Below are 26,095 nucleotides of genomic sequence, written 5' to 3'. Positions count from 1 at the left end.
TCCAATGTTCATAGGAAAAAAAGTGTACTGTATTCAACTGTCTCTACTCTTCAACATCCATTGCAGCTATAATTTTGTTACTCAGCTACTTAAAACACAATTGACAATATCCTTAATGCTGACATGTATGTACTGTTAATTTGCAAGGATATATGTTTTCAAATTGCAAAGTAAAATAAAATGACAAACAAGTACCCAAGCAAGCAATTCTTTCTTAATTATTTTTGTGCTTTATTATTACATTTTATGTAAATGGTTCCATTCCTTCCAGTAATAATTTCAACTTGAGTCTTTTGTTTTTAAATGTGCTTAAAAATTGATTACTAAACTGTATCCATATCTATCAGTAATTGTATTCTTACTTTCAGGGCATCAGAAGTAGGGCAGCTAACTAGAAACAAATGTTCTAAAAGTTTTTAATGTATTTAATGGTTCTTATTAATCCTGAAAACTAAAGGTATTGAAGGCAGCATCAGACTGGGCTCTCACTGTCACAACCTGCAAGAACAGACTTTGGTGCCCGGGGCAAAAGCTAACAGGTTCCATAGTCAGGCTCTGTATTTCGTTAGACGTCAGGACCACCAGAATCTTTTGTAAAATTACATCTCTCTGGATAAGTGGTACTCTTCAAAAAGGAAAAAAAAAAAATTCTCATTTCCTGGGCAGAAGATCAACCCCCAAAAAAGAGCTCTTTCCTCACAAAGAACAAATTGAAATCTGCACTTTTTTTTTTTTTTTTTTTTCCTTTAAGAAAACAGTAAGACACTTGAAGACTTTGCTGATCCCAGTTAGGAATTGAAGGTAAGAGCCTTAACTTCTAGGAACTCTGCATGCCATCCCATACTGCATAACAGCTCATGGTATCAAGGTAATTATTAATGAATTTGGGCATAGCCAGGCACCTCTTAGCACAAGCAGGATCTGCCTTAAATAGAAGCACTTCCGACCTTGCATCAGATCAGCACATCTACCACATGGTGCTTACACTCATGTGCACAAGGGACCTAATGGTTCCTAGAAGATAAAGGCTTGTGGTATGTTTGGTGTAATTGGAAAGCAGCAGATGGGTTTGTGTTTCTCTGATTGGGAGAGAGATTTGGCCTAGACTCAGCCACAGACCTTTGAGTCTCCAACTGGTCATTAAGGATGGGTGAGTGTGTGGAAAGGAGAAGGGTGGAGTAGCTGGGCAATGACCACTGACTGTTTGACACAGCCCTGAGATGTAATCCTATGGATCATTCCATGCTGGCAAGTATTTCTTCCCTCAAAGCCAGAGGAGCCTGCTAAACAGATGAACTGAAGCTACTTTGGCATTAGGCAGTGAAGTACCTGAGACTGACTATTCGAGCAAAAGATTAAGCACATAGTGTAAAACTGTGAGAATAGAGGACATTTCAGCAATGCATTATACAGATATGTAATATTGCATGTGAGAAAAATTTACTAGACAGAAGAAATCACTTTAAAGAACGTCTCAAGAGAGCATGAATAATTTCTACTGAGTGGAGTGAACTTACACTGGACTACACGTCTTTAGCATTTTTTAACTTTGATAATGCCAAAGCCAGACCCTCATCACTTCATGAAACTCTGCCCTCAGGTCCATATTTATAAACTTCTATGTACAATGGTACTCCTCTGTGAAGTTTTGGTTTGTTACAATCTTTAAGGACTGCTACACCATATTAAAGATTTACTTTCACTTCTTTGTTTGCTATTTATTTGGCAGTAATCAGATGCTTCATTTGTAGAAGTCCTTAAGAAAAGCCTCTCTGCTGGAGCAGGATTACCTAAGATTTATATCTGTCCTTGTGCAAAGTGTAGAAATCTCCAATGTCTCCACACTAAATCACAGTTTTAAACTTGGATCCCATCCCACTTTCCAACCCTTTGATATTTTGTCTTGTGATCCAGGATAAATGCTGTAGCCATCTCTGAGAAGTAAAAAGGAATGCCTGACACTCATTTACACCAACCTCAGCAGAGGCAGGGGCCTTTGCATGTAAATAAGAATGACACCTAAAATTTGATTATTATGATGCAGTGGAAAGAATCCTTGGATTTTCTTTTCTCTTTTTCTTTTTATACAAGTTTTAAGATGGTCTGAAATCCTCTGCATCAGAGAAGCATTTTGAAAAACTAAACAGATGACAGACCAAGTGAGATTCAGCTCCCCTAGAGATGTAAAGAAACTTCTTTCCCAAAATCTGGAAGAATGTCAACAAAGATAGAATGCATATGGGATTTTGAACCACCCCAACAAAATCAGCAGAAGAAATTTTGTCATGGGAATGCAGCACTGGACAGAACTGGAGTTTCAGCTTGCTGATGCCAAGTGCATTAAGAAATCCTGTGAAGAGCAAAGACAAAAAATAGGCAGTTTGAAATGCCATTTGCAAGGTGCTTGGCTCCTGTGTAATGCAAATAGTCATATAAAATATGCAGGAATGTGGTTTTTTCAGGTTTGAATGGGAAGAGGAAATTGATTTACAAATTCTGTCTGGAATAGGAACCTTAGAGCAAGACTAAAGACAAAGCAACTCCCTGCACTCCTGTGTGGAGTGTATATGGCATGTAGCTGCCTCTTTCTGTGGGAACTGCTTTGACTTTTGTGCTATTACAACATAATCAAGGTGCTCAACAGTGTAATTAAATACTAGGAATTTTGCTCTTTAGTGATCCTCAATTAGTATAATCTTCTTCTTGGTTCTTCTTGGGCAACTGGCCTTTCAGGACTTTCAGTGGTGTGCCTTCAAAGGGCCTTTTATATTTGCCGAGGGGTGGAAGGTGGCTCTGTTCAAGGTGAGGTCTCCCTCTCCATGGTAGTCTGTACATCACACAGGTGTTCCCTTCTGGCTTTTGAGAAATCTCAGCCCTCAAACTTTCAGGGAATCCTTTAAGTGCAGGGTGTGGGTAGAGGATTTTCTCATAAATTATCCTGGTTCCCATCTTCATCTTGGGGCCAAGCAGAGAGTAAAATCTTCCTGAAAAATGAAGAAAACTTGAGCACATATGCACAGAATTTCCATGGCCCTAAGCAAGAGAGGATGAAGCTGTCCTAACTCAAGGACAAAGCAGTAGATGCTACACATAAATAGTATTTATGGTACTGAGATATACATCCTGTTGATTCTGTGATAAACTTTTAAGAAAGCTTTGTTCTTTATCTTCATAGGTCTGGATGTCTGTTTGGTCAGTTGTTTTTCTGCTTGATGAGCTTTTCTATGAGAAGAAATTAAACACTTCTTCCTTTTTAAATTTAAAAAAGCATAGATGCTCAGCTGTTTCAGGCACAATCTGTTTGTGTAAGGAGTGTGTGATTTCTTTTGTGGTTTCTATGGGCTTGTACTTCCAAAATACTTTCAGAATTAAATATGTTATGGAGCAATTCTGAGGCTCTGTGGGAAAGCCACATTAGATCATCATGCCCACTTCCAGGCAACAAAGCTGAGTTTGTCCCTATGGAGAAGATATACAAAATAAGCTTGTTTTACTTTGGATGTTGGTGAAAAGACCAAAAAGATTTTTTTCTCCTAGTTAAACCTATGTAAATCACTTTCATATCAAAGACACTAACATGAAAGCACAGATTTCCATAATAATGTGAGAAAGAGAAAGAAAAAAGAATACAATTTTTACTCTTTGTACTTAAGAAGGATTGCATTAATTCCTTTTGTATATTCCAGTAGCGACAAACTAAAATGAAAAGTATAACCAGAGGCAGATAATGTCCCCTCTCTCACAGGGAAAGAACAGTAAACTACATTTCTGTTCTCTCCTAACTGGAACATCTATTTAGTCCCACTCGGGTAAGCCTGCTGCTTAGGGCTGGCTCCCCAGGGTTCACCCGATCTCTGCTGCAAAGCAGCTGAAAGGTTTAGCAACAGTAACACAGAAAGCCTGACCTCCTCCCTTGGCTCCTGATTTCTGCTTCTATGGCAGAGAAGGAATATTTAGATTTAAAGGGCAGCCCAGCCTCATGGTGCCACTTGGGGCCATGGCAAAGCAGGACCCTGTGGTACAGGAAGAATCACAAAGGCAAAACTTCACTGGAGCCTTCCAAGAAATGTCACCTGGGACTGGGAAGAGGTCAAGTTATAAACTGGGGCTCTTTGCAGAAAGGTGTGCAAAGGTGAGTGCAGATGTAAAAATCATGAGAAAAAAGATTGTTGGAGGCAGAGAAAATTCATCTTGAAAGAGAAAACTGAAATAATCTAGATAATTCCCTGCAACCATTACTGGATTTTTTCTTCACTCTTTGAAATTTCAGTTCAAAGTGAAAGAAGTCCCTAGGTAGGTTTTCCCTTCTCTGAAGATTCTGTCTCATTTAAGAGCCTGGTTTGAGCAGCTCCAGTTGTGAGTTTCTTCAATTTTTAGTGTTTTCCTTGCTCACCCTGTCAGGCTCATTGCTGTTGCTATACAAAGAGCATGGAAACAGTAAAGGGAAAAAATTTCCAACCAAGTTTTCTAAACTTACCATGTTGTGAAGAGGCATCAATCACCTCCTTTCTGTGCTAACAAGTTATTAAAAAAAGAAAGTGCTCTGCTGGAAGCAGATAAAAATGACACTTTTTTACTGCCTCACTTGTTACCACAGTGATTCTTGCATTTATGGGGGACATCTGCTACAAAAAACGAAAAAAATATTTTACTGTAGGCGAAGAAGAGTCTGGAAACAAAACCATGCCTCAACATCCAAACCTAAACTTTCTTGAAATTATACTTCAGTAAAAAATAACAGCCAGGATTAATAAATGAAACTGTATTCCAGTTGAAAATAATCAATTCAGAACAAGTCCAACAAGGGAACTGAAAATTTAGCACTTAGAGCTTATGGAACAGGTTTAGTCTGATTGAAGTGATAGCAGGAAGTGATCAGCCAGCTCAGGAGTGTGATTTCCTTTGCAAATGATTTCTAGGTGGAGATCTGGCCACTGCTTTGTGTTGTCCTAATGGCAGTAGCCAGATGCAGGGGGGAAAAAAATTAACTAGCCAAGAGCAGCATAAAAAAATTAACGATGACAAGGTGAGCTAATTAGCAGATGCTATCAAGACAGAGAGATAAGATATGATTAAAGACATCTTCAAGCCACTTCCAGGCCTCTCCCTTCTGGAGAAGTGGCTAGGAATGCATAGCTGGTTTCATTACATCCTTGCTGTGGGCAGCCAATTCCAAGGCAAAACTGAGTGCAACCTCTCACATTTTCCAGGAGACTGAGCAGAGGAGGATATTCTCTTGCTCCCCCATCCTCATATCATGCCTGCTGCACAAAGGAATGGAGGGGCACGGGAAGGGTGTCACACTGCCAACATGCTAATATTTAGGTTTTGAGAGAAGCTGCTTGTGTAGGATGTACTTTACCTCACAGATTTAATCCTCTCTGTCTAGCTAAAATTAGCTTATGCTGAGCATTTAATGAAACTTTCAAAGAATTGTGTTTGCCCCAGAGTAGAAGCACAGGTGGAAAAACGTGACTATGGCACAGTACTGTAGCACAACGGGGGTGAAACTTGGAACAGAGCTGAGCTCACCCAGCTCCCAGCTTTGTCCTCTGCCTGCTGAGGCTCCAGCCACAAAATTACATAGGAGTGTTTCGAACATAAGGCAATGCCCAGCCTTTGGAAGGGGACCCAAAAGGGGGCTCAGGAAGGAAGAGATGAAAGGAATAAAGGACAGCCTTCCATGCAAGGAGGCTAACCTAGAGGGCAGCCAGGTTCTGAGACACAGATTAGTTGGGTTTAATGCATTTAAGCTTGCTGCCACAACACACCCCAAAGCCTTTATCTTGATCCACAGCTTTTATGATGAACAATACTTCTCTGGGAAGCAGTAGATATAGTATTTTCCACTTCTCGAGTACTGAACATTTTATGATACTGTAGGCAGAAGGTACTATCAGTTATTAATGTGTCATTTTATATGTAAACATCCCATGCAAACATGTACAAACTCCATATTTATTATAGACTAGCATTGAGAATGGAAATAAAAATCATAATTGGTCCAACTATGCAAATGCAAGAGATAATGACTAGCATTTTCAGGTTAGTCACATGTGACTACACAGATTTTTGCTGGTGTTGCTGTAAGTAGACAAGAGACTTTCTAACAATGTTGTTCACATGTATTTCGCTTTAAAAAATAACTTTAAAAAATAAAAGAAATTAAAGATAGCTCAATAGTAAATTGAACATGTTTTGTATTTGATGAACTAACATTGCAGAGAAAGGTTGATTTTCAATTTCTATTGGTTTTGTGCAAATCAAGTTTTTACCATTAACTATATCAGATTAACCTCTTGGGGAGTGTCTTTAAAATAATTTTTTTGAAAAATGAAAAAAAAAAATAAAGAAACAGTGTTGGCACAATGATGGCTGTTCTCAGACATAAAACACATACAGAACAAATTGACCAAGGTAAGGAGTGCAGATTAGCAGAGAAAAGTATACTTCTGATGATAATCAAGTGTATTTGTTTAATAACAATACTTGCCACTATTACAATAATGACCTAAAGTTTTGAAGTGCTCATTTCCTCCCTGTACTGTTTGCCACTTCAGAAGGTGTGGATACTGTTGAGAACAGAGAAGATAAGAACGATCGTAGAGATTAAAGGAGAACTCAGTCAGGGACCCAGCTGTGGTCAGTGGGACCACTAAATGGGAAGCAGCTCTGACAGGACATGATGGGAAGTAACTCTGGTGGTACTTTTGTGGTGGGATGGTAGACAGAGGCTCATTTGACAGGTTAACTCATAGACAAAGTGTACAAGGCCTTGCATAGGTGATCTTTTGGTGAGTTATCAAGGTGGTTTGCTGGAAGACTCAAGAAAGGGCACTCCAGAGGTTCAGCTTTGAGCAGAAGAGGTTGGCCTATGGAAAACAGACTCCTGGAGCACATCCAGTGAATCAGAACCTTGGTACTGCGATAAAGCCTGCCTGTGATTCTCTGACTTCTAAGCTCCTGGGTAGCAAAACACTACACCACTCATTAATTTGGATCCTGAACAAGAAGTGGCCCACTTCTCTTCCTTCAATCAATCCTTTCTACCTAGAGGTCTGACAAAGGGGTGTTTGACATACAGAGAAGCTTTGTGGAGAACCAAAACACAGGATTTCCCTCATGTGCTGAAATACTTGTGTTTCCTTGAGAATTTGACACGGGTTTGGCCCCTGCCCCCTCTCCCCAGCTGTATCCTAAGGAGATGGGAGAGAATGCACAGATGGCAGTGGACTGGCAGCCACCTTCGGCCTGGGGGGACTGAGGGGACACCGCATCGCAGTTACAGCTCCCTGAGGGGAGAGGAGGGGCGGACACTGATCTCTGCTCTGTGGTGACAGGGTCTGAGGGAACGGCCTGAAGCTGTGTCAGGGGAGGTTTGGGTGGCACATCAGGACAAAGTTCTTCCCCAGAGGGTGGTTGGGCACTGGAACAGGCTCCCCAGGGAATCGCTCACAGCTCCAATCCTGACACAGCTCGAGAAGCGCTCGGACAATGCTCTCAGTCCTATGGTGTGACTCGGGGTGTCGTGTGCACGACCACGACTTGGACACTGATGATCCCTGTGGGGCCCTTCCAACTCAGCATATCCAGTGATTCCGTGGTTCCCCACATCCCTCCCGAGACACACACACGACCCTCCGCCAGCAGGGTGGTCTCCTCCCAGCGCGCTCCCTCCCTCTCCCTCAGCCGCGCCGGGCGGGGCGGGCCCGCGCCCCCTCCCCGCGGGCCGCAGCCCCCGCCGTCACGTGCTCGCCGCGTCCCGCCCCCGAGTGTCCCGGGGCGCTCGCGGCGCGCTCCGCCCTTCGGCAGCGCGGCGGGTCGCAGTGCGCGCGGTCCGCCACAGCCGCGCCGGCGGAGCGGGACGCGGGCGCTCCGTGAGGTGAGGGCGCGGCGCGGGCGGCGGGCGGCGGGCTCGGGTCCGTGCGCGCTCGGCGGCGGCGGCGGCGGCGGCGGCGGGCGCTGTGAATGGGGCTTTGTGTGCGGCGCCCACCTGCTCCCGCCTCCGCCGCCCGGCGCGGGGGGCTCCGGGCGCTGCCCCGGAGCGGGGAAACCTCTGAGGGGCGCAACAGGAGGGAACTTCTCCCTTCTTTTCGCCGGGTGCTGCCGGAGCGCCCCGTTTTCCCCGTGTGGGGGAGCGGGGAGCAGCGGGGGGACGGCAACCTTTGGGTCGCTGCCGCTTGACTGCTTATTTTAATTTACTCTGTGTTTGGTTTGCTTTGTTTTGCTTTCCTCTCAAGATGCGTGGCGGGCAGTGACAGCTGCCCGCGGGGGTGAGGGATGGCACCGCCGGTTCATTGCCCCGCGCCTCTGCCCCGGGCTCTCCGCAGCTCCCGCGGCCCCGGCGGATCCCCGGCAGCGCGGGGCAGTGCCGGTCGCGGGGCGCCCTGATGGAGTTAAATCCTCCGCCGGGGGCCCCTCAGAGTCCTCCCTCCGGGCAGAAGGGCGGCCCCGGCTGTCCCGGGGGGTTTGTGGGGGCACGGTCGCTGCCGGGCTCCGCCGGTCCCCCCGCCCCTCTGCCGGCCGCGGATCCCCGTACCCCGCGGGCGCGCTGGGGGTTGCTCCTTTCTATGGCAGCGCAGGCTTAAAAGATCCAGGTTTTCTGTTGCTATTAAACAAATAAATAAATTAAAAATTTAAGTAGTCTGCTTTAGGAATAGCATGGAGTTTAATCGGGAACCTGTGCTTCTAACTTCTCACGGAGCATACGAAGGATTTATCATCCTCTTGCACAGCGTTTGGCAGCACAAGCCTTCTGCAGTCTGCTGTTGCCACTTGTGACATTCTTAACTTTCTGCTTGTGAAAAGAGTAGGCTTTAACGGTGTTGCAGGATCTCTAACGAATTCTCCTGTTTGCTTCTATAATGAGTATGAATGTGCTTACTACAGCACTGATATAAAACACTGCCAGTTGACTGCTACTTTCGTAGAAGCTCTAATCTCCTTTTTCCTCTTTCTTTCCTTTTCATCTACCCTAGCAGGTTGTAGATTAGCTGTGTGATTAAAATAAAATAGATCAAATGCCAAAAATTTCACATACATCATGTTAGAAAGGTTTTCTGATGTCCAGGATTAACTAGGAGTAACTGAATTTAGTAAATATCTGTCAATGACCTTCTTGGCTCCTGTCTTGGGACACTCATGGAAAGCTGTCAATGAGATTTTATTTACTAATAGAAAAATTGAATCACGGCCATATGAGCCAGAGTGAAAGCGCATTTTGAGTAGAACGAGGCATCATATGAACTGAGGGTTCCCTTGATTTGAAGCCAAGCTCGGTGCCAATAAGTCACTGTGCAGTAGCAGATACTCGTAATTCCAATCTCTAAAAATATTGTCCCTCTGCTATTCTCTTCCCCTTCCAAGAAAGCATCTGCTAGCAAGGCAATAAAATGCTACCTCCTCCCCTCTATTTCCCTGAACCAAGAGATGGATAACATCAAGTGAAGAAGAGACTAGATGGAAGGCTGCTCATCTCATGAAGTGATGTAAGCATTTCATCACTTGCTTGCCTCATCTCTTCCTTTCTTTTTTTTTTTTTTTTTTTTTTTTCTTTCTGTATGTTCAGTTTTCCTTCTCTCTCTCTCTGAAAACTTCATGCCTTTTTGGAGGGACAAGCAGTGATTGAAGAAACATGAAAGCTAGTTCTTGTGTAAGATGCTGGTAATTTCTAAATCCTGCTGCAACAATGCCCTAATCACATTCCTTTTGGGAGCTGATTGTGGTTTAGTTCTTTTTGCACAGGGATAGGGCTTGAAATAAATATAGAGAAAAAAACCAAAACAAGTGAAACTGGAACAAACAGATCCAATGCTTCAGTGCCTTGCTTAATGGCAGATTTGACTTACTAATTTTTAGTAGAGTACTAAAAATTCCAAGGTAGAAGCACAGCAATCCATAACATCTTCTGGGTTTATGGATTTGAGCAGCTGGCTCCTCCTGTGTGTGTACCTCTTGCATGTCTGAGAAGCCTGCCTGCTTGCCAGCACTTTTTGGAGCTGCTGTCTAGGTGCCTGTGCATGCATGCGGGTGATAGCTCTGTATTTGAGGTAGCTTGGGCTTTGCTTCCAGAATTGTCAATCCTGGCTGCTCCTTGTATTTAGAGTCATCTGACCATGGGGTTTAGGGCTCAGAGGAAGTAATGCAAACAAGTATAATTCTGGTAATATAATAGAGCAGAGCTTGTCACTGTCCAGCTGCCAGAGACCAGTCTGCTAAACTCTGGGAGCAACTGAAGCTCTTCCTGGCACTTTTGGACTAGCTGACAGTGCAGGTACTTGCCAAGGACTACAGAAGTGGAAGCACACAGCAGTGAAAGAGTGCATTCTTCTCTTGTGTTGAGTCCTGAGGAAGATGGCCAGTAGCACCCAGAGGTGATAGTGGTGGTCAAGTGTGCTGAATTTGAGATGGTCACATCTTAGGGAGAGCCTCACGGTTAGTGCGTTTTACTGGTAAGTTTTAGGTCTTCACAGGTTCTTCTTCTGCAGGCAGAACTTGCATTTTAGATGAATGCTGTAGTAGCTTATGTACATTTTCTAAAGCTGTCATAGTCTTCTTTTGGTTTTCTGCATAGAAGCCATTGCCAGTACTGAAAATACTGTAAAACAAGATGGATTTTTTTTTTTCCCCTCCCACACAAATCTGTTGGGAGTATGGGTAGAGGAGAGAGAAAGCCAAATTTGTTCAATATTACAACACGAAAAGAATTTGTATGCTGCCTGTGACTCTGTAGTTTCAGTAGCTGAGACTGTTCCATTTTTTTTCTCACAACTTCTGAGAGTTGGGGAGCTACTGTTAGTTCTTGCAGGCAAGAACTTCCTAAAGGCACTTTGGAACACCCTGAAATATCTCTGAAGAGTTTTGACACTCGAGTACTTTCTGAAGACCTTGTTTACAGCTACCTGCCTGAGACACACCACCAGGGATAGGTGAAGATTCATAAGTCTGTGAAGGCCGGGAGAAGTATCTTAAACACTGTTCTAATATTTATATAGCACTTAGTGCTGCTGCTATTGACTATGAATTTTAAAAACCTGAATAAAATCAGAAAAAAATCTCTTGATTATCATTAAGATCATGGAATCACAGAATGACTGAGGTTTGAAGGAACCTCTGGAGATCATCTAATCCAACCCCTCTGCCAAAGTAGGTTCAGCTAGAGCAGGTTGCACAAGATTGTGATCTGGAAGGTTTTGAATATTTCCAGAAAAGGAGATTCCACACTGGAATCTCTGGGACAGCCTGTTCCAGTGTTGTCTCCCTCAAAGTAAAGAAGCTCTTCCTCACATTCAGATGAAATTTCCTATGTTTCAGTTTATGTTTGTTGCCCCTGTCTCCAGGCATACCTGAAAAGTGTCAGACCCCATCCTGCTCACACTGAGATATTTGTAGGCATTGATAAGATCCCCCTTCAATCATCTCTTCTCCAGGCCGAACAAACTGAGCTTTCTTAGCCTATCCTAGTGAGAGTAATGCTTCAGTTCCCTAACCATCTGTGTCCCTCCACTTGACCCTCTCTAGAAGTTCCTTGCCTTTCTTGAACTAAGGAGCCTGGAATGGGACACAGCATTCCAGATATGGCCTCACCAGGGCAGAGCAGAAGAGCCTCCTTCAGCATGCTGTCCACACTGTTCCAAAGCACCCCAAGAGACCACTGGAGTTCTTGGCCACAAGGATGTACTGCTGGCTCATGTTTAAGTCACCCACCAGGACTCCAGGTCCTTCTGGACACAGCTGGATTCAGCAGACTAACCTAACTTGTGCTGGTCTTGAGCTTGCCTTTGTTAACATCATGAAGTTCCTCTCTGCTCACCTCTCTAGCCTGGCCAGGTCTTATTGAATGGCAGCATAGATACCATTCCAGAAATATCACTTACCAAATGTAGGTGTTAATCTTGCTGGTGTCTTGCTAGTTTATAACATTGAAAGTCTTCCAGAATAGAAAAAATCTGAACTTTTAGTGCTTTTTCTTGAAGGCTAGAAACACTTGAAACTCTCAATTTCTGAATAATGTTAAAAAAGATGTTTGGTTTTCATCAGCTAAAGCATTTACCCAAGAAATTGATAGCTGAGTTTGGGAGCTGTGTTATCAGTACAGTCTCTGAAGGTATTTCTAGATTAAAGTGGTTTCCAGTAGGATACCCTTCCAAGGTGTTTGTGGGAGTGGGGCTTGTCAAGTGTCTTAGGTAGATTGCTTTGATGTTCCTGTCTTTCTAATTCCACCTCTAACAGATGACTGCCCTGCCTTAGGCCATTTCAGAATATTAATCCATAAAGTCATGGATTAATATTCTGAAATCTCTTTATAGATTTAATGTTGCAACTGTATAATTTGTTGTGTTTGATGATTCTGAGGAACAACAAGTTGAATAGCTGGTGATAGAATACTAGGAAAGAAGTATAAACAAGTACTAGCTGTTGTATCCATGTGGGTTTCTTAAGAATTGACATTTCAGAAGTGGTACTCTAAGGCATTTTTCTCTATTGCTAATTGTAGCTTGATCCTTTATTTCCAATTAAGCACTCAACTCATCCAATAATGAGTTGACTAAGCATTGAATGTACAAAAGTCTTCAGGACTGCAGTGGGTCTTATGCATGATCAAACTGAAGAAGATGGTCTCAAAATTAAGGGGCCGTGCAAGGGTGAGTGTGCACCTTTGTTCTAGAGACAGGAAGACTGAAGGCAGAGAAGGAGCATCAGTATGTCCCAGTTCATGCAACAAGTCATGTCTCTTGTTGTGCCTGGGTGTGTGTTGATAAATGCTTCCAGACAAAGGAATGGAAGTGGGACTGGAATAAAATTGTATGTAGGGAGTGAACAACAGATTTACCTGGACTTAATTGGAGTTAGAATTTTGCCCAGAGTCTTGTCTAATATGCCAAGTAAACAAATCAGGGCAATGTCACATTTTGATTTTTCTCTAACCTGCTCTTGTTCATTGGATGTAAGGCCTTGTTGGTGCTAGCTTTCTTCTGGCTATCTAGAACTGCCTTTTAATACACTTTTTAAACAAACTGCATGTATCCCTACATCAAACAACTTGCCTGGGTTTATACTGGCTGTATGGCATCCTGAGAGGCTGGTACTGCTTCAGCGGAATCCATTAAAATAAAGTTCAATATTTGCAAATTCTGAATATCAAAGCATGTGTAAGAGTAAAGAGTTGATACAAAGTGTCCTGGAGACACGAGCTATAGCTTTAGATTTGTTAGAGTTGCAACATCCGTGGTGCTCTAACTTCTGGGCTCAGACGCTTAAATTTGTACAGTTCAGCACATCCTTGCCAGTGATTTGTGAGCAGATAGAGGGAATGCACTAGGTTACCCAAGGCCCTTGCTATCTCTGATGTCTGGTTCTGTTTAGAGTGGGATTAACTGTATATAAATCACTCCCACTCTTGTGTGGTGCTTGGGCTTCTCAGTGCATTTTTCAGTGTGTTTTCATTAGTAAGTAATAGTAGATTAACCAAGCCAAGAATTATTTGTCTTTATAGGTAACATTGAGTTTATAAAATGCTATTCCATTTGACTTTTCCTATGATAGGAGGGTGGGTTACTCAAGATGGAAAAACTGAGTTGTGCTGATAAAGAGTGAGGAAATGTTACTGTAGCTTTTGGTCACATCATACATGCTTCTCTGATTTGGCCTGAAAAGTGGAAGAATATGCTCAGCTGGATGGAAATAGGAAGTAGTCAGGGAAGGTGGAGTGTTGAGTGGATTTCTTTTTTAGGACAGAGTGGGCTTGCTGCATTTATGTGGGAGCAGTCAAAGGGGCTGAGCAATGGCTAATGTCTCCAGACAGTATTGTGACTTTGGCAATATTAAAGAGCAGCTTGCATGAAGGACATTCTTGGTGTTGGAGGGTAGGTCAGGGAAGCTCAGGGACGTGAAGCATTTGTAAAGTTGGATACTGAAGGTGATCAGCAGAAGGGATGCATTAATTTTGATGCCTCTGGCTGCTTTGCAGTGCTGGCTGCTGCTAGGCTGTACTGGGTCAGAGCTGGGCTTGTGTTTTAGAAAGTGATCATCCAGAGAGTAAATGATGGTGTGCTTTGGGAGAAGATGCTTCTGGGGCCCCTTATTTTCCCCGTGAGAGTAGGTGTAGTCACACAAAGGTTGTAAGTGTACAGTAGAAGGAGTACTCTTCCACACTCCAGACCCTGTTTTCATTTCCCCCACACCTCCATGTGTATTGCCAGATCTTGCCTAGAGTCTGTAAATCTTTCCTGTAACCTTTCAAGGTTATAAATGTTTTTTTGAAGTGTTTTTGGGAGGGGAAGGGGAAATTAGTTGAAACATTAGTCATGCTTTGCTGCAAAAGAGCTTTGTGTGAGATGAATGCTTCTCAAGGTATTCTGAAAGAGGTGTAAGATTTTTGACACCTAAATTGATTGAATTCAGCACTTATCAGTGAGGAGTGGCTCATTAGCATAAACACTGTGTATAATATATGGTTTTACAGTAAACTTCCAGTTTTGTTTAGGGAAAGTATTTTCCTTGTTGCATTACAGGATTTTGGTCCCCTCAAGGAGTTAATTGTAACATTGCTTGAAAGGCCTTGCTCAGATTTTAATGCAATTTAATGAAAGGGAAAAAAATGTCAGTACTGTTGTTTACTGTGCTTTGCACAAATCTCACTATAAATCAGCAGGGAAGATTATCCTAATCTGTTCCCTACATTTAGACCTAAAGATTGTATTGTGTATTAAAACACAGTTGCAATGAAATTATTGAGGCCAAAGATTACCACCACTTCAATGACTCTTGTTTTAGCTAGATAGGTTTACCACCTGAGTACCTAAAGATATTTTTTGTGGCTTGTATTCCTCAGGGCTGTTTGTTGACATTAAGTCAAAGATGAGATAGAGGACTAGATATTTAATTTTGCATCTAACGGTTAAAAGCGTGTGATCAGCATTAGCTGTTGTGAATCCCTGGAGTTTAGCACTTATCTCCTGCTAACTTGCTGCAGCTATAACGTGACAGTGCCCAGTATTTATTATCATGTTCATTCTGAGAGCGGAGAAATGCCACTATTAGTAAAAATTGCTTCTTGTTAATACCTGTGATTCATTGCAGAAATATTGTTTTGAAGTGTCTTGATGCTCCCTGGTGAATTTCTAGTAGTCACTTCCTATCTTGTAAAACAGGAGAGTAATTTTAATGGCACTTCCTTTATCCCCCCTCTGGCAAATGAACAGTTGTCATAAAGCTCTGCCCAATTAGGATGCTGACCTCTTTTTGCATCAATTCCAATAATTGCACCGTCTGAGAGGGGTCTTCCTCCTTTAAACAGTGACAAGAAAAGGCAGCCTTCACCTCTTCATGCATTTTTATCTCTACAGTTGAAGGATTGTGAGCATTATGATGCACAAACCATAATCTTAATGTTTGTGTTTTAACTGCATTGTATGGAAAAAATACAGATGTGAAAAGCACACTAACTTAGGAATGCTGTTTTTGTGTGCTTGAACATGCTTTTTTAATTATGCTGAGGATTTGAATTTCACATTCTGTGTATAAAATGTGCTTCTTCCTTTCTCACAAGAGGGAGAGTAATGCATTAGGAGTGCTTGCAAAATTTGTTAATTAGACTCTCCTACAGGTTCCTCAGAGAAAAGGGTCCAGCTTTGCAGCTGCTCCATGTACCTACAAGGAGTTTTCATTTCTCTCACAGCCTTGTAGTTGAGCACTTTTTTTTCTTTGGGAGCTATAATAAATCTTTTGTCCATAGGAGCCAAAAATGCTGAGGGAGTGGGAAGGGGAAAGACAGCCTACAGCAGACAATTCTTTGGCAATCTACATGTGAGGAAAGATTTCTTGTTTTTAATTCCCTGTGCACAGGATTTATTTATACTTCATTAACCAGTCCAATTATACAGTTTACTTTTTTTAGTTAAAGTATATTTAAGTTTTAAAATACAGAGTCCTGTTAAGTTTTGGGTTTTGTGGGATGTTGTGTAATGTTTCACAGCTTTAAAGTTTCTATACATTGATTTTTTTTCATAAAAGTTTGGGGGTTGTTTGGTTTGGTTTGATTTGAGGTTTTTTTCCTGGTGTAGTATGCAAAGAAAGCCAGGTGAGTAATGCTATTTGTCTTGTCTGTGCCCTGGCATTTGTGGTTCTCATCTTCCTTGATGTTACTAGAGGATAATTTAGGCAATTGTTAGGCTCTTGCTGAGGTTCAGGCTCCTTTACAGTCCAGGTTATGACAGCTGATGTGCAATTTAAACACTTTCTCAAAATTTGGGTAGGTGTAGCAGAAACAAAGTAATATCCTTTTCTCATACTGATCTGAAATAATTCCTTCTTTTTAATTGTTCAGTTATTATTTTTTAACTTTTTTTTTTCTGTTTTACTAATACTCCATTCCACCCAGCAAAAGGCTAAGAAATTTTCACTTAGGTCAGGGCGTGAAAAGATTCTGCAAAATCTATTTTCCTCTATTTTATTTCTTTTTTTCTTTTTCATTTTTTTTCCTGCTAAAGAATTAAATAAGATGCCAGAAACCCATTCTCCTTGTGATTAAACTCAAGAATTTTAAATTAAACCCCTTGTTCATATACCTGGATGCAGTCAGGGATCTGACATGGCTGGAAAATGGCTGCTTGATTAGAGTCAGAGTAATTAATTCAATTTAATGACTTTTTAACAATTTACAGAATTACCCCATCCAGAGTACCTGCTGTTACCTACTGGAGAGGTGTAGCCTATGGGCAATGAGTTTCTGTGTATGAGATTTTTGTTTGTTTGTTTGTTTGTTTGTTTGTTTGTTTGTTTTTAGGACATGCACTACAGTTTGTCTTAAATGGCTGTCAGATAAATATGGGGTTGAACTAAATAACGTGTTTACTTAGCAGTGATTGCTATTCCTGAATGGTAGTTAGGATTGTATTTTGTGGAAGCATTCATATACATATATATTCTACTGACAGTGTGCTGCGTAGTTGGGTTTTTGAACCTCAGAGTTGAGGCATCATGTAGAACATAGCAAATTGCCTTTAATGATGAGATGTACTTTTATGAAGCAACTGAATCTCACTTTGATTATCAAATTATAATCTACTATTTCTGAAGGGTGATGTGAAACATAATGACCCTGCATGACTTACTTGAATTTATGCTTCAGTCCCTATTTCAGTAATTTATTTATCTGACTAGACTTGTAAAACTTCTACTTTTTTTTTCTAGGGTGGAGAGAGGAAGTTTATACAGCTGAACATCCTTAACTTTAAACTATTCCTTCAGAAAGAATTTGTATAGCAGCAAAAACTTTAGATGAAAGCAACTATTTCAGTAAGCATACTGTAAAACTAGAAACATGAAACATTTTTGCCTTGGTGCATTTGCCAACCCAGATGTTCCTCTCTCGTTAAGATTTTGTGCTGTGCTTTAAGAAAAAACACCTTGTCATGCTACTTTAGTGTGCTGCTCACCATTATGTTGTACTGGCAAGGTGTGGTATCACTGAAACTTCCCCTATTAAACTTTGCTCTAGATACTCACTCTCCTCTGTGGGAGTTTGCAGCTTGTCTGTTAGGTTAGTTTTATGTGTTTGTTCAACTGCTGCTTTCCTTCATATGAAAGGGAGGAAGGGGGAACACAACTGTGATAGTACACTGCCAAATTACAAGTAACTATGGATCTTAAAAACCCACTTTCAGTTCTTTTTGGGGAAGAATCCAAAACAATTCTTCCAGCAATAACCTCTGTCTTGCTCAGGCATTCTGTCTGCTGTGTTGTATTGAGCTGTCCCAGTGTGTGTCCTGCATGACTGAAGTACAATTTTGAGTTTGGTTAGGAGTTAGATTTGTGCATAGGATAATGGTGGTACTTCTGCTACCCAGTGCAGACCTGTGGTGATAGGATGGTGGAGTTTTGATGAATGACTGCATGCTTAATATGACTTTGCCACTTTACAAATGGCTGTCCTGATGATAGTATTAAAATAGGTGGTGGTCAGAGGAGTCTACTCATGTATGAATGTGTTGGTGATCTAAATATGTGGAGATGTAGTTAGTATCGCATGATACACAGTTTCATTTTTGGTAAACATTTGTTCTGTTGTTCAGTGGTCAGATTTAGGCTTATTTCTGAGTTTAGAGAAACAGTTAGAAAATTTCCTTTAAGTGTCTGTTAATAATTTTTTAGAGCTTGAGGGCTAAATCATCAGAGGGTGATAGAGGTATGCATATTCAATTGTGATTTGCCTGCCAGTGGACTGAATGGTATCAAGTTGGAATCTTACTTTCTTCTTTTTTATTTAGATATTGAAGAAGAATAAGAAGCTGCTCAAAACTTTGTAAGGTTGAATGTGATCACCATGAAGAGCTTAAAAGCAAAGTTCAGGAAGAGTGACGTAAGTACTTCTGAGTTTGACTGCTGGTTTTCATGCTGGAAACAAGTTCTTCACTCCCACCTTGATAAGCTTGTAGGTTAATGAATTACAGAGAAGAAAGCACAAAGGCAACAGCTGAATACAGTATGGAGTAGGCTGTTTCTATTTGCAGAGCCATTATCTGTTATGCAAATTAACAGTGTTTTACTACCTTGGTCCCCATAGCTGAATCATACACGTCTGTGAGGTCTGCAGGATTTCTGTTAGATTGTGCTGCCCAGATTGAAAGTTTGTTCCAGGTTTAGATTAAGCCTCGTAAGGACTTTACTATCCAATCATATTTCTGTCTAAGCCTAGTACTGTTCTTATCAGTGTGGTGTTTGAGCACTTAATGTAATGTCTCCTCAGTCTGTGGCAGGGTTTCTGTGTCAGCAAGAATATAGGAACCAGCTGAGCAATTAGGGCAGCTGTGATTTATCAGTTCTAGTGTGACAGGAGGGGTGGATATGAGGGTTGAGCAGTGGGGAAGGGAGACATAAATGTGGAGATTCTCAGGAGAATCTCCAGAACAGCATTAAGGGAGATATTAGTTTGCACATAATCTTGCTTGTTGTGAAATTATTGATGGAGACACAGACTTTGACGTGTATAGTAAGCAATACTTCCTTTGGAGCAGTGGAACTCCTGTAGTCTAGTCCTGTTTTTGTCCTTCTGTTCTTACTACTACTCATTCCAGGTTTTTGTGTTGCTAACAAGAAGTCTGTAAAATATGTGAGTTTGTTGTTTAGTTGACTTTCCAGATATGGTAAGAATTTGTAACAAATCTTCATCATCTGTGAAGAATGTAGTGTTTCATTCTTCATCCTAAGTTTTTGTGTCCTTTGGAGAGAGGTGATGTATTGTTTGTCATTGCCAGGTTTGTGTGGGGTCCTGGGGAAGCATGTTGGATGAAGATGCTTAGGTTTGAAAATGGATCATCTTAAGAAGTTTTAATGTTCATGAGTAAAGTTACAGAGTGCACTTAGTGGGTGTTTTGATGGAAAGATGGTCTCATGGCACGTTAGAGTAACGTGTCTTTAGCCTGCCTGTAGTGCACAAAATCAGCTGCAGAAGGTAGAGTCACTGTTGTGGTGCAAATGTGCTGGCTACTGCTCAGAAAGTCTTTTGAGCTGTAGGTTAGTATTTGGTTAGCATTTGGTGCAGCTGGTGAATTGGCATCCTTGCAGCAGCGCTGGTGGATGCTTTGCTCCTTCAGTTTAGCAAGAGGTAGTTCTTGAAAGACTGCCTCTATAAACAAGCTAAGTAAACCAACCTTTGCTTTCTAGAATATTCCAGAATTATTCTAATTTTAGGTGCAGAGGGAAACACTTTTCACTATTTAAGCAGTATTTGGTTTTGCTGGTCACCAGACTGAACCAGGCAGTGGCACAGTCTTGTGCCAATTCACAACTAATAAAAATAATGTCAGAGGTCTCTGGTGTCCTGTCTCACTGAACTTGCTTTTCAGTTTAGAACTGCTAAAGTTCCATGGTCAGACATTACTCCTGTTGCAACAAGCAGCAGCAGCAATTGCTATTTTGAGTTCACCTACACCACTGAAACTTTTAATAGGGATCTGCATGGGTAATGAGATCGGTCTGTTGGCTAATAGATGAACACACTTGGAAGTTAGGTGTGCCCATGTGTTAGAATGACTTCATTCAGACTTTTATCCTGCTTGGCTAGGCTGCTGCTCTAGAGCAAAGGCAAAGTGACATGTGTGATGAAACCAGACCTTGTTGTAGGGGTTCAGCCACTGTCGTAAATTGCATCTCTTACTTATCTAGCCCTGATAACTTGTGTGCTCCTCTCCCCAAAATCAAGGGCAGTCTGAACCTAATTGCTGTTTTGATGCTGCTGCTGTCTACTGGCTGGAGACAAGGTTGACCGCAAAGGATTTTTCAGATACCTAAAATTTAGATCTGAGCTCTAAGAGCACAGCAGTCTAAATCCATGACAGTCTCTTTTCCTCTGTTTTGAAGCCAAGCCTTAGGGGCATAATTCAAGGCAACCAACAGGAGCTGTCCTACATTTTGTGCAAGATAAGCAAGGAAAATAATCCTTCTCTTCAGTTTCCAGAAGCTGCTCGTAATTACAGTTTTTGAGGAGGAGAGAAAGGATGTCTTTTTAATGGGAATTGGTTGGTTGTATTTATATCTCAATTCATAAGATATGGTAACTGCTCTTGGATTGGAGATGAAAGTAAAGTCAGAAGGGATGGACAGTGTATTTTTCTCATTCCTCCCTAAAATAAAATTTTAGTGTATTGTATTTTAGAACTGAAGATGTCTTGGGGTAAGGAAGAGTACCCTTGTCTATAACTTCATTGTTAGCATTAAAAAATAAGGAGTGGGAAGAGTAGGAGGTAAGTCTTCAAGATGTGCAGGAGAAACAGGAATTACAAACGCTTCTTCAGCAGTAGGGCTGATAATATAAAACTTTGTGCCAGAATGAAGATCATGAAGGAAATTTCACTGGCATATTGAAGCTCTCTAGGCTTTCCTGCAGTGGCTTAATTGAAAATGAGTGTAACTGCTGATATTCAAGTATATTTCTTGGTGTCCCTGACAGTGGACTTTACACCAATCTCGATGCTCGTGAAAGAGATGGCCCTGCTCCCTCTTTTTTTCATATCTTCTCTTCACATTTTGAGGGTATCTGACCCTGCAGTGAGCCAGGTCAAGGACAAGAAATGATGGAAAAATACTTTGTGGGGTGAGTGTCAGACAAGTAACTCTCTGCTCTGTGTTATTGTCGGGTCGGCCCTGGGAATGTCAGCAGGACATTCCTTTCTCCAGTTGCTGCTTGGTTGTGAGATCATACCCTGAGAGTATTGGCACAAAAAGCACAAGGGTGGGCGTCCTAGCAAAGGAGTTGCAGGAACACACAAGTAAATAAGGCTGTTAATTTCAATATTTAGCAGGATTGATATAGTCCACAGTAGAAGTGAGATTCCTCACTTCATGCTTTTGCTGTATCCCTGTATTTCACCTGATTTACTGTATGTGAAGCCAGCCCCATTAATTGGAGAACCCTTTGTCCTTGACACACTTAATCACTGTGAAATCCTTCTTGGGGGTGACTGTTGCCATGTGAACACGTGTATTTGGAGAGAAGGATTGAGATTTATCGCTCTGTCACAAATGACTATTGTCAAAGCATGATGTGTAGTCACAGGAGGATGCTTGTATACTGGGAATCTGTGAGCAGGGTGCCTGGGTGGGAGCAAAGGCCAATACTGGAAGCTAAGCAGTGGATGTGCACACTTAAAGAATGTGTAGACAACAGAAGCTGCAATCATGTCTTGACAAAGCAACAAGTCCCTTCTGTCTGAGAAGCTGTATTTTCTCTACTCTCCTCATCTCTTGCTTCCCCTTATCAAACTCAAAAAGTTTTATCACAGTTATCGTGGCTGGACGGTCTGTTTAACCTTTTTAATCTTCTACATTTGTAAAAAAAAAAAATTAAAAGTAGGTTTTTATGTATTAGTGAGGCTTGTTGCTATTCTCATTGCTTTGCCGTGCATCATCCAGTGCATTCGGTGCACCTTAAACAAAGCTGTAAAAAGGGTGTTTTTAGTGCAAACAATGGGGGGAGATGTGGGAGCCCAGGGCATACCTCTGGCCTCCTTGAGGGTCTCAAAACCCCCCTGGCAAGGGTCTCAAAGACCTCTGAGTGAGACCCTGGTGTCACAGGTGCTGAATTCTAACCCCTGGGGGAAGTTGTCAGCACAAAGAGAATGGAAACAGGTCACCAAAATTAGTAAAGTATAAATTAGATTGTTACAACGATAAATAAACTTTTGGGAATGTTTATGATAAGGGACACGTGGCCAAGATGGAGAATTTGGGGGGTGGACACCTTTTCCTCCTTCTTCTCCATGTCATCCATGTTGGGTGACATGTTGGCACTCTCGGATTGGATGGAGTCAGGGCTGGATAATTTAATAAAATTGTAATGTATTGGAAAAATTGTTGTAAACGTGTAATATGTAGTACAAACTATATAAGATAAGCCCTGCCTTCACCAGGCAGATTCCACCATGGATGCCAGGCTGAGCAGACCCTGCTGGCCAGGCAAAAGGTGCCTGAGATAAGAAATAATAAACAATCCTTGGAACAAGAGAAAACCGTCTCCAGCAATTTCTCTTTGGCTGCTTCAGAGAAAACCGGGGTTTGAACCACTTCATGTCCCTGGGGTGATCTTGGGGCAAAGGAGAAACCTCAGACTGGGACAGCTGACCACCTAAAAGGTTGACCCTTTTAATTGTTACTAGAGGCTATCACATGTAACACTTGAAAAAGTTGCTATAGTAATACCAGGAGCTATCACTCCAGAGCTGAACTTGTTTATACACAGTCCACAGTTTATTCACACAATGGACAATGAGTGTCCACTAAGACTGAAGCTCTTCATGGTTTCTGCTTAGAAAAGAAGATTTTGAAAAATTGCAATTAAAATACAGCTCCTGATGTCATATTAGGCCTTTAATATTTGAGATTGTTTTCTGGAGTAACGAGTCAGTTTGTGGCCTGACTTCAAAAGCATCTAAAATCTTAAACAAAGTACATTTTCAAATGTGTGAAGATTAGGCCTGTCTAAACAAGTTTTGCCTGTTTCTTAAATATGACAAGATGCTCATCAACATTTTCAGGCACCTACACATATTCAAGTATCTAGCTCTTTGATACTAGGATGATGTAAGTGCCTAAGAGGTTTGTTCAGGTAGATTGGTTTTAAACTATGTTCTTGATTACTCTAGAAAAAGAATATTGTGTGAAGGCTCTGATGGTTTGGATTGTTTTCACTGTCTTAAGCTTATAGGAAAAAACTGAAAAGTTTTAGGACTCTTTATCTGTAAGTATTAAAGATCACCTGAAAAACATGTACTGCAATTTGACAGAGACCAGTTTTCTTCTAATTGCTATTTTGTTGAATGAACAAGAAGATTAAAATTGAGATTTGTTTCCAAATATCCTAAATACTGAATAATTAAAATAATAATGTGTCCTTTAAAATTGAAAATTGACTGTGCAGTTCACCTGGAAAGGTACCTATTGTCAGAAGCAGAGACAGGCTGGGATTCCCCAATGCTACTTACTTACAGCTTTAACTTCTGGTATTTCTGGAAATATCAATTTGTTGTACAGTCACATGGGCATTGAGAATTTTGGAATTTCTAATGAAAATTTCTGCTTTTTGGCCTTTTCTGTAGTCATTGTTCCATAAATCTCAAAATGGTAAGGCAGTTAGATATGTTGTGGTGTAAAATCTCAGTCTTAATCTAGACACTATGCAATTAAGCCTTGGCATTTCTTTTTATTGCCAAATGTTTGAAGTAATGAGCTTAGCAGTTTCTAAAGTCTAAAAAGCTAAGTTACTTGAGGGTTTGGAATGGAAAGATTGCTGGGATACATTCAATTAAAATCTGTATTCTTTTTTGTTCTGGGCTGAATGTGTGGGAGAACAAAACTTGGGTGGGGCAACTTGAATGCTAATAAAGCAGGATCTCCTGCAAACAGCCCTTAAATTGCTCTGTCCACTGAAAGCTAGAATTAACCTAGGAAGAAGCATGGGATTGAAATTTGCAGTGTCTGCTTTGTGCAAAGATACTTTCTTTCAGGGCAATTGTGACAAAAAGCCACCACATACAAAATTCTCTCTGGCAAGAAAAGTGAAATGGCAGTGTTGTTTGACTATTGTACACAATTATTTAGAAAATTAACTACTGAAGCTCGCTTTAATTTCAGTATCCTGCTTTTATTGTGTGCTGTATTGAATCAGCCTGGTTATCATGACTGTAGTTTTTCTCAGTTTACTGTGTTCTTCAGTGGTAATCTTTGATTCCACTGTACAGTGTGTGATGGAATGCTTCATCTCTGGAGTGTACAGATTGCCCCCAAACAGTTCTTCTTGGGAATGGAAAAATTGAGCTTTCTTTCCCTCTTGAAACAGTTGCTGTGGTTCCTGATTCTCCCTCCTTTAGGAGTCAAAGGTTACACCTTCCCCACATGTTCTGCTATTTGGCTTCATGCCCCCAGTTCTGGATAGCATAAGGCTCTCCTCTGTTTTGTCCAGGAAAGAAATTAAACATGTTCTAAGTATATTAGAGTAAGACCTGCTGGTGGTTCCAGACAGTTCTTGCCTTCAGGTAGTTTATTTACTTTATTATTGACAACAGGAATGTTTTTGGAGTACATGTAATCTTATTTTATTCAGGTGAACTGTAATTCTGGTGTGCAGGAGCCCTCTGTGAGGGGGCCAATATCAGCTCAAAAGTTATGTAGCATCTCTTTTAATGGTGAAAAGAAAATATAATGGAGAAGACAAGTGAAGACTCACAAATAAGGGTATGGAAAAGCAGAAGGGAAGCCAAAAGGTTTGAAAGGGAGAGGAAAGAAGGGACAGTTGAAGGGTCAGAGTTACTATTTTGGTAACTGTTCTGTGAGAAGAAGCAACTGGGCTGCTGTGGGTTGTCTGCTGATCATCTGTCTCTGGATGGGAAAATATGGAAAGTGTTTAAGGCTAAATAACTTTCAGGTATTCTGTAAACAAACTTCAGTCTCCAAATGTTTGAGACAGAAAGGAGAGAGAATTGGTTGAATGAAAACTGTGCTGTGATGTTTGGAATTACAGTAGACAAACCTGGGTTGAAGTTAGTTTACTTTGAATAAACACATGGTTATTTCCTTAAACAGGATTAAGAAATGGGAGAGAGTAGCAAAAGGAAAAGCAAATTGGTATATACAAGCTGGAGAAAACTAGTATTTTTGAATCTATTGGTAACAAGAAAGGAATCTTTTTGTGTAGAAACATTTTTTGTGTCCGTCTAAAGAGAGCACAAAAGTTCAAAGGCTTTCCAACTTTGGAAGAGTTGGAAAGAAAAAACATTTGTAATTTTTTTCATTTAATTGTTTATCTTTAAGATTTAAATGTAAAATAAAATCAATTAAAAATTATAAATGAGCAGCCTGTGTGTCTTTATTGTGGTACACTATATCCTCTCTTCCTTTTTGGCATGGCTTGTGCCTGATCTGTTCTGGTCTGGTATGAAATTGTCTGTTAAAGCTCATGTGAAGGAGAGGATTTTAAGGAATGGCGCAGTATTTGTTTGAAGGCTTTTGTCTTGTCTTTTGCTGTTAGTAAAGACAGTTTGCTGTGAATATCTGCTATTATCTGTAATATTGTCTAGTGAATATAACACCCATACATTTTGTTTTAGTGGGATTTGAGCCTTTTCATTCTGTGCTTATATTTTGGTAGACTATGAATGATACAAGCAAACAACAAATGCTAAGGAGTGAGTCAGAGTGAAAGAGGTATGAGGTATTAAATACCTTATTCCAGCAATGTATTATAGTGCTATTCTTCAAGAAGCTGTTCTGATTGTGTGTAGTCCAGGAAAATATCCAGCATTGAGGACATGACAAACCCTCTTTTGGTTCCTTGCACATTGTGATCCTTGCAGTGTGCTGAATATACGTCTCATACGTGTTCTGAAAATGTGTGAAGCCAAACCATAGAATAGAATCACTGTGTCAGTGGCCATTCTTCCCAGGAAATGAGAAGTGTCCACTTGTGTAGCTGGTCTGACATCTGAAAATCTGTTTAATGAGCTACTTTGCCTATTTCAAAACCTAAATGATCTGGACAAAGCTGCAGTCTTAAAGCTTTTAAAAGTACTGTTAACATTGAGCTAGCAAAAGCCATCACAGT

The 26,095-nt window shown here is 41.1% G+C and overlaps 1 protein-coding gene across 4 annotated transcripts in view; it reads left to right on the top strand.

The window, feature by feature from the left end:
- The first annotated feature begins 7,715 nt into the window (after window positions 1-7,715).
- Window positions 7,716-26,095, top strand: part of RAI14 (retinoic acid induced 14) — an 88,501-nt gene continuing 70,121 nt past the window's right edge. Inside the window, exons 1-2 of one of the 4 annotated variants that reach the window (XM_079329842.1) lie at window positions 7,716-7,882; window positions 18,270-18,361. In XM_079329842.1, the coding sequence (XP_079185968.1) occupies window positions 18,326-18,361 (36 nt within the window). In that variant the 5' untranslated portion in view covers window positions 7,716-7,882; window positions 18,270-18,325. Of the gene's footprint in view, window positions 7,883-9,435; window positions 9,489-18,269; window positions 18,362-26,095 lie in introns of those variants that run through there. The other 3 variants (XM_079329844.1, XM_079329845.1, XM_079329843.1) reach the window with 3 other exon arrangements.

This window comes from Erithacus rubecula (genome assembly GCF_903797595.1).
Source record: "Erithacus rubecula genome assembly, chromosome: Z".
Taxonomy (NCBI): Eukaryota; Metazoa; Chordata; class Aves; order Passeriformes; family Muscicapidae; genus Erithacus; species Erithacus rubecula.
Note: the sequence above shows the minus strand (reverse complement) of the source record. Positions and strands in the feature narration are given on the sequence as shown.